We start from the raw sequence: 8,710 nt of genomic DNA, 5'->3' as shown, positions 1-8,710 counted from the left end.
ATAAAAGATAATAGAACACAACGCAGTTTGTTTTTGTCATGGACACATGCAAATGCAGATGCAAATGTCATATGTTATAACTGACCTAATGAAACATACCAGCTAACAAAAAATGTTTTGTAACTTTGTAATTAAGTTATAAAATAATTATTTCTGAATGTTTTCAAACGTTCAACCAACGATTTAAGAATAGTGTTTTAAACCAACGTTTGTATAACGGTTTTGAAACGTTTTTAAAATGTTTAGCGATGTCAAACATTGATAAAATGCCATTTTAAAGTTACTGCAATAATGTTTTATAGAACGTAAGCCAAAGGTCTAAAAAATGTTCCCTGTTAGCTGATTTTGCAGATGTTGCGTACTTGAGTCTCTTTTAATAATTGTTCTCTGGCCTTTACTGCGCATGTTTTCACAAGAAGATTGACCACACAAAACAGCTCTGTCCAGCCAAAGATGATTTGCTGGTTTCATCTGGTTTAAGCTGGCCACCAAGCTTGGCCAAGCTTGTTTTCAGCTGGTCTTCCAGTCTGCCCAAACTTGTGTTTTATTGGTTTAGTTGGTCTTCAATGGAAAATGTTATTGTTTAAAATTTGCTCTTGCTCGGCTTTAAATTTCTTAGTTGTGTTACATTAGTATCAGCTGTCTCAGATAAGCTGTTTCTTCTGACCCAACCCCTTCCAAACCAGCTATCCAGACCAGCCTGACCAGACTGTGACTTTTTGATTTGTTCGACCAGTTAGTTTCAAAAGCATTTCTTTAGAGATGATCGTTTTCATCACACCTTCAATCATGTCTGGAACAGATTTCAACAGACAAATCAGATGGATTGATAGAGGTAGAAATGACCCACCTCTCACTGAGGGTGACCTCACCAGCCCTCGGGTGCTTACGGGCCCTTTGATACCTGGGAATCGAAACTGATTGGGGATGGCTGCGTACGAGTGGGGAGCGTAAAAGATGGGAGCGCCCAGATAGGCAGCGGACGGGTCGTACATTTGTCCCACAGTGTAAGTGTAGTCTCCTTGCAGCAGAGCCGCTCCACGACCCCCCGTGCCTCGGGTGTATCGAACGTAATTGTCTTTATCCACAGGCTTGGCTAGTGTGACCTCAATGGGAGAGCCGTCTATGACCTGAACGAATGTCAGGGGTTTTATTCCAGCAGTACTTTATAACATTTAGACTGTGGTTAGAGCCGGTCGGGTCCTGTTTACCTTTCCGTTCAAAGCATTCATTGCACTGATGGCGTCTTCCCTCTGGGAGAAATGAACGAAAGCGTAGTCTCTGATCTTCTTCACACGTTCAACGGCTCCTGTGGATGAAAAACAATAAAATCTCAGAAAACAGTCAATGGATTTTTGCCTGGCCAGGAATCTTTTTTTTGTCAAGCAACACACTAGTTCTTCTTGGATAAGCTGACCTGGTTTAATGTTGTTGAACTCTTTCTCGATGGTCTCCTCAGTGGTGGCCAACATCAGGTTACGGACATACAGGATTTTCACTGTGGACATGGTGTCCTCATCTACCTCCACTTCAGGTTCTGCCCAGTCTACAGCGATAGCGTGACCCCACAGCTGAATTCTCCCTACAGAGACAGAGACAGAGAGCAGGTCAGGGTCTCAGATCGTCTGGTCAATGAACTAAAGCACCTTTAGACTGAAAACAATCAATAAGACCTTTAGTCATGTCTGACGATTACATTGAAAAGTGCCTGTGCATTTTTCGAGCACAGAGCAATGAGTTTTTTATTACTCATAGTGCTGTCAATCGATTAATCGTGATTGGGAAATATTTGGATGTATAAATTTATATATAACTTAAATTAAATTATATATAAACTTTTATATATTTTTCCTAAATAAATACAGTACATGTATGTGTATCTGTTTATAAATATAAAATTAATATGCACAGTACACAGACATCAATTATTATAAACACAAAACTCTATTCTGGATGCGATTAATCACGATTAATCGTGGATCAGCCTTTATTTTTATATATTTATGTAAATGTTTGATGTATTCTCACATGTACGTATGTGTGTACTTATATATGTACGTGTATATATTACAAAAACACCAATATTTATTTTGAAATCGATTAATCGTGATTAATCTTGGAACAGCCCTAATGTATATATATATATTTATGTATATGTTTGATGTTTTCACACATGCATGTGTTTACTTATACTGTATATGTACATGTAAATATACACCCTACACACATATTACAAAAACACAAATATTTATTTTGAAATTGATTAATCGTGATTAATCTTGGAACAGCCCTAATGTATATATATTTATGTTTATGTTTGATGTATTCACACATGTATGTGTGTACTTATACTGTATATGTACATGTAAATGTACACCCACATATATTACAAAAACACAAATATTTATTTTGAATTATTATTTTGCGATTAATCGATTTGACAGCACTGATAATTTGTTTATCCGTGATGTAATTGTTGTTTTGCCTGGCAGTAATTTCCTCCTGGCCATTGCAGCAGCTCTATGGCTCTCATACTCCACGAAGGCAAAGCCTCGGTTCTTGGTCTTGTCCGCAGCGCTCGGATAAACGATGACGTCTGTGACACCATCCGTCACCTTCTTCATCTCCGACAGGATCTCTTCCCTCTTTTTGGTTTTGGGAATGCCGCCCACAAACAGTCGGCAGTTGTCTACGCTTGCACACACACCCAGAAGTCTCCCGTTCCTGAGTCATATGTGAAGATTGTTGGATTATTTTTGGTTCTTTGTTCACTAGATCTTCAGTGCAGACATTGATCAGGCTCACGTGGAATTTACGCCCACAAAGCTAAGCAGATTTATCCAAAATTGGACCCGTCTTGGTGTGTGTTATTAAATATTTGGAAAATCTGATATTTCTTCAGCTAACGAAAAAAAGTGGAGAACTTTAAACAACATTTCACACATTTTATCAAGTTCTAATCTGTTTAACAGAACATAAATTAATTCAGAAAAAAGTTTTACTTGGTCTGACAGTGACTCACCTGATTTCGTAGTTGTTAAGTTGTTTCATGGCGTTTTTCGCCTCTTGTTTTGTGGAAAAGGTGACAAAGGCGTAACCTCGATTGTTGCCATTGAAATCCATCATCATCCGTACTTCATAAATTTTGCCAAACTGCAAAAACATTATTATATAAAACAAGCATCATTATTTTTTAAGTGAAAGATTCGTTATGAGTCATTTAGTGTAAAACCTTTTACTGGGATTAATAAAACAATTAGTGCGTGATTAAAGTCATCCCAGGGCTGATAATGATGGAGTGAATGTCAACTCTCTTTTCTCTCTTACTTTTTCACACAGTGGCGCCAGTTCATCCTCAAAAAGATCTCTAGGAAGCTTTCCAACAAAGATCTCACTGCCTCTCTCTGGAGGTGGACCTTCCCAACCAGGAGGTGGACCACCATATCTCCTCTGCCCATTTTCCTGAGCAGAAAACGGGTGAGAATTATGGACAAATATCTTTAAAACATTCACTGTATAAAAAAATTCCATAAAAAACTGAAACTTTCTGGCAGCCTGGGGCCTCAGAAATAATCCGTAAAATAAGAGCTTTTTCCTTTAAAATATTTTTTTCCCCTTGGTTTCTTTTGTAAATTTCAGTTTTTTTTCTTCTGTAATTTTTTTTACTGCATTTAAAAAATACGTGAAAAAACAAAAAACCCTGTAAAAATTCGTAAAATTACAGTTCTTTGGACATTATACGTGAAAAATCTAAAATAAAAAATAACAGTAAAATTCTGTAAAATTACAGGGTTTTTATAAGATGTACTGTTGGTTCACGGAAAGATAACCCACAACTAATTACACAATAATTTACTATGGCGCACAAAGATGTTCTCTGCTTTTAATAATTTAAGTGGTTTTTTTCCATCATCACCACAATATGGCACCACTTATGGCACACAAATATTTTTGACAACCAAACACATACAGGTCCAACATTTTTGGAACAACAATTTTATTAACCAATCAGATTGCAGGATTAGTGTCAATGATATGGTTAGGTTTAAGAATTTGTATGGGGGCTTCTAATAAACCTATTAAATCCCTTGATCTGTAAGATAAGTTATCAAGGTTATCCCTTATGAAATTGAACCATGGTTTTATTATGATAAAAGTGTGAAAAACATGTTCTTTTGGCAGATCGATTACAAAAAAACATGGTTAAAATTGTAGCAAAACCATGGTTAATTTGTTGTTGCCATTTTTTTTTTATTGGTTAAACCATGGTTAATTTTTGTGAGGGATAGGAATGTTGTCACTAGACCAAAAGAAACAATTGAAGAAATGAGTGTTATGCACGGGTGGCACATTGTTCCGTCTTAGTCTTTATTACTTTTGAAGAGCTCTCAGGTTTGTTCATGTTGAAATCTTTGATAACAGACGTTTGGTGTCATTCGTGGTACCTGATGTATGTGATATCCCGTGCGCTGGATGAGATCGCGCAGCGCAGCTTCTTTCTGTGTTCCCGTGAGTCCATCCGCACATTTTTGATTGGTTTCCATTGTGAGTGATTATCAGCAATAAATCAGCAGAATTAGGGGTGCTCACTGAAATTCAATCAAAGTTCAAACACACATGAGACATGACAGAGCATTCTTCACGATAACACGCCACCACATGTTGTTTACAGTCCACAGGGGGTTCAAAGGTAATGAGGCCATATGTTCCAATCTCATAATGTATATAAAGCTTCATGTTATGAACGTTACGTGACACTGATGCTGTAAAGCATCAGGGAAACATTTGATTGACTGGTGTCACGTTTTAGTGTAGTCTCTGAACAAAGTCTGTTTGAACTTGAGGAAGAAGCTTTCAGTATATCTGGTGAACCAAAGTGGGGAAAGTAACATTTTGCCCACCTCCGGGTCAAGGGCTGTGCTGTAATTATTAACTCAAGCTACAGAGCCAATGAAAACAGCAGACAGTCATTGAGCCTCAGTGTTCCTCATCAAGCAAAAAATAGCATCTTTTCCTTTGATCAGAACTCAGGAAAGCGAATTATAAAAGCTTTAATTCTACTGTCACACCAAATGGTCCTAAAGTAAAACTGTATCGCTTAGATACAAAATGCACTTAAGTAGCTTAATAGACTTGAGTGCTTAGTATCAATTTGTCTATGATGTTTCACCAAATGACAATGATATATGTGAATGTAAAGAAATAGACCAGGCCAACATGAAAGAATTGAATGGAAACACGTTTGATTTCATATTAAGATCTCTGTCTTAAAAATCTGATGACAGATTGTAGTGTTCGGGTAAATCTTACATTTAAAGGAACAGTTCACCCACAAATGAAAACTCTGTCATCATTTACGCACCCTCGAGTTATGTATACATTTTTTTTTGTTCTGATGAACACAGAGAAAGATATTTGGAAAAATGCTTGTAACCATACAGATCTTGGCCACCATTGACTCCCACAGTAGGAAAAAATTATTTGTAAATTTCTTTGTTCTGTTGAACACAGAAAAGATATTTTGAAGAATGTTGGACAGCAAACAGTTCTGGGGCACTTTTGACTTCCATTGTCATTTTTCCTACTATGGGAGTCAAAAGTGGCCAAGAACTGTTTGGTTACAAGCATTCGTCCAAATATCTTTCTCTGTGTTCATCAGAGCAAAGCAATTTATACAGATTTGTAACAACTAGAGAGTGAGTAATTCATGACAGATTTTTCATTTTGGGTTGAACTGTCTCTTTAAGTATTAAGCAGATGCTTTTATCCAAAGTGACTTGGAAAAATAAGGAAAGCATTAAAGTAGTTAATGGAACGAAGAATCATTTATTTACCCTCATATTTTTTAAAACCCGTACATGACTCTTTCTTCAGTGGAACACAAAAGAAGATATTTTAAGGAATGTCTCAGTGGTTTTGTGTTCTCACAGTTGAAGTCAGTGAGAGTTGTTTGGTTATCAGCGTTCTTCAAAATATCTTCTTTTGTGTTTTGCAGAAGGAAGAAAGTCATACAGGTCTGAAATGAAAGAGAGTGAATAAATGATTCAAGAATTCTTATTTTTAGTTGAACTATCAGTTAGGGAGACGAAAATACGAGAAAGTTACATAAACTATTAGGGTCGTGTTGCTGTACATGAGTGCTGTTTGACAGTCATGCTTGAATCACATCACAGACACAGGTCTTTAAAGTCATCGACTAAGTGTTTGTTTATCTTCCTCTCCTTCAGTTTCACATGATCATCAAGAGATGATGAAGACGTGAAGGAGATCTAGTGCAGAGGTCAAAGGTCACACCATCATCTGTAAGTATTACCCAATGCAATCAGAGCAACAAACAAAGCTGTTTTACCATTGCTAACCCTCGACTTGCTGAATAAAATAATAAAACAGAGAGCTGAGCCAAAGATCCATCCTCAGCTTATCCAAACTGAAACGGCTCACCGAAACACTATTACAGTAGCAGTTGTGATGCATACATCAGAGCGAAAATCTTTCTAGACAGTCTGACAACGCCGGTCAAGCTCAGCTGTTGGCAAACATCAAATATAAAGGGGCCGATCCACATTTGTTATGGCTGAGCCGTTAAAGCGAGCATTTGAAGAGAGTCAGGACCGAACTCCATTAGCCTGGCTCTCTTATGGACAGCCTGGTTACCGTTTGCATAAACAAGATAACCAGACCAGCGCTTATCATGCCTGGCTCCCCGACAGCGTTTTCAGCGCATGTTGACCGAAGCTAAATACACACGGCCCTGAAGGCCATTGTGCACGACAGGAACTGCAATGCTGTTGCCTGTTGGTTCAATACAATTACATGTATTTCTTCGACTCATCTAAGGATATAGAGCGTACTGTCTCAGTATTCCATTGCGAGTGAACCTCTCTGAGATGCTTAGTGAGAAGAAACCTCATTTCAGCTCGTGTCCTCAGACGGACACCTATTGAAACAAATGTGTGCAAGTGTAAGCTTCGAAGATGACGAATAAAGAAGGATTAATCCTGGACCCCAAACACACCTTTGCTGTCTGTGAGGTTACGTTTACTATGGCAGGTTAGTATCGTACCATATGTTACTATGGACTGTATGTGAATTAAATCTACGCTTGTGTCTCAGCTGATCTCTCGTCAGTCGTACTGTCAAAAAATATAATGTGCATTACACATACAGTGTGTGTCAAAGAGCTGCTCGTATCCCCGATAAACAAGAAAATTTCATAATAGAGTTGTGCACTGAAGGTTTAAAATACTCCTCAGGTGTGTTCGTTTCACACTGGACAGTTCAAATGTCCACCCATGATTCAATAGAAACATTAAAACACACAGGCACCGTCAAACAGATGCTAAAGTAAGAGCCCTGACGCCGTGTAACACATCTCAGGTGTAAATGAGACAACTTACCTGAGCAATTTCAGAGATCACCACCCGGGAAACTCAGACCCTCATTCTGCTGAATTTGGCAACGTGTCACTGGGGTGATTCTGTAATCACATCATATCAAACTCCAAAGGTTCACTGTCCTAGAGCTGCTTTACGAGCCCGTGTGGTTAAACGTTAACTCGCTCTATCTCTCCTCTCGCCGCAGGCCGGCCCTTTGACCAGGAACAACACCACATATCTGTCATACACGTCAACATGCTGGAAAACTGAGCCTTTTACACTTCAATGGAGGAGGATTACAATGGAATTTAAAAAAAATGTTTTTGTGTATTCTTTCCTCCTTCAGCACGTTGAATGAGACATGCATTTGAATGCACTAAGAAAAAATTAAAGGAATAGTTCAGCCCGTCTTGTCATTTAAAACCTGTACAAAACGAAATAGTTGGAGAATGATGGTACCCATTCACTTCTAGACACAAAACCAATGCAAGTCAATGCACATCATTCGGTCACCAGCATTCTTCGAAATATCTTCTTTTGTGTTCAGCAGAAGAAAGAAAGTCACACAGGTTTGAAATGATGAGGGTGAGTAAATGATGACAGTTTAGGGGGTCACAATTTCCCCCACATTTTAGAACAGTTAAATCGTCTAAAAACTATTACTATTATTATTATTAAAACTATTATTATTATAACACAACTATAGGACTTAAGTTGTGACTAAAAGATATTCTAAAATAAATAAAGACATCTTCACTGTCGTCAGTTTTTTTTTAACTTGCAAAGTTCTCTTGTCATTTTATCTTCTTGAGGTCTCGCTGTTTTTCTTCATTATTCAATCCAAGTCATGCATTTGAAAACATTTGTAATATACGTTTGCACAATTATATTTTTTCTAAAATTTAAGTAAACATCTTCAGGGAAAAAGTTATTATTTTACTCAAGTGATCTTAAACGGAATGAAAGAGTAAATTGTTTTTTATTTTTCTCTTAGAAATCACGAAGATAATTTTTTATTATATGAAATGACCAAACACTAAGAAATATCTTGATTTTAAGTTGTTTCAGCTTATTTTAATGATGGATTTACTCACGGATTTACTAGTAAACGGACTGTAGTAGGCCTACAGTTCCCAGATCCTATATTTTATTTATTTTTACTATCATTTAGTACAGTTAACTGGTATATAACTTAATATAATAGAGTTTTTATTTTTTCTTGTGGAAAGTTTGTCGAGGCCCCCTAATGGACCCCAGCCCCCTGGGTTAAAAAACACATCTGTTTTATTTATGTTTTACATTCAGGTTTCTCTCCTTCCACTTGACACCATGTT

General features: G+C 37.3%; 1 protein-coding gene across 1 annotated transcript in view; it reads right to left on the bottom strand.

Annotated features, from left to right (window-relative positions):
* Positions 1-4,544, bottom strand: part of a1cf (apobec1 complementation factor) — a 10,600-nt gene extending 6,056 nt beyond the window's left edge. Inside the window, exons 1-7 of the mRNA XM_057358918.1 lie at positions 4,446-4,544; positions 3,328-3,462; positions 3,023-3,153; positions 2,486-2,724; positions 1,418-1,582; positions 1,212-1,309; positions 851-1,130 (exon numbers count right to left, since the gene is read on the bottom strand). Coding sequence (XP_057214901.1) covers positions 851-1,130; positions 1,212-1,309; positions 1,418-1,582; positions 2,486-2,724; positions 3,023-3,153; positions 3,328-3,462; positions 4,446-4,544 — 1,147 coding nt within the window. The remainder of the gene's footprint in view (positions 1-850; positions 1,131-1,211; positions 1,310-1,417; positions 1,583-2,485; positions 2,725-3,022; positions 3,154-3,327; positions 3,463-4,445) is intronic.
* Positions 4,545-8,710: the final 4,166 nt, after the last annotated feature.

Source organism: Triplophysa rosa, linkage group LG18, assembly GCF_024868665.1.
Source record: "Triplophysa rosa linkage group LG18, Trosa_1v2, whole genome shotgun sequence".
Classification (NCBI taxonomy): Eukaryota; Metazoa; Chordata; class Actinopteri; order Cypriniformes; family Nemacheilidae; genus Triplophysa; species Triplophysa rosa.
Note: the sequence above shows the minus strand (reverse complement) of the source record. Positions and strands in the feature narration are given on the sequence as shown.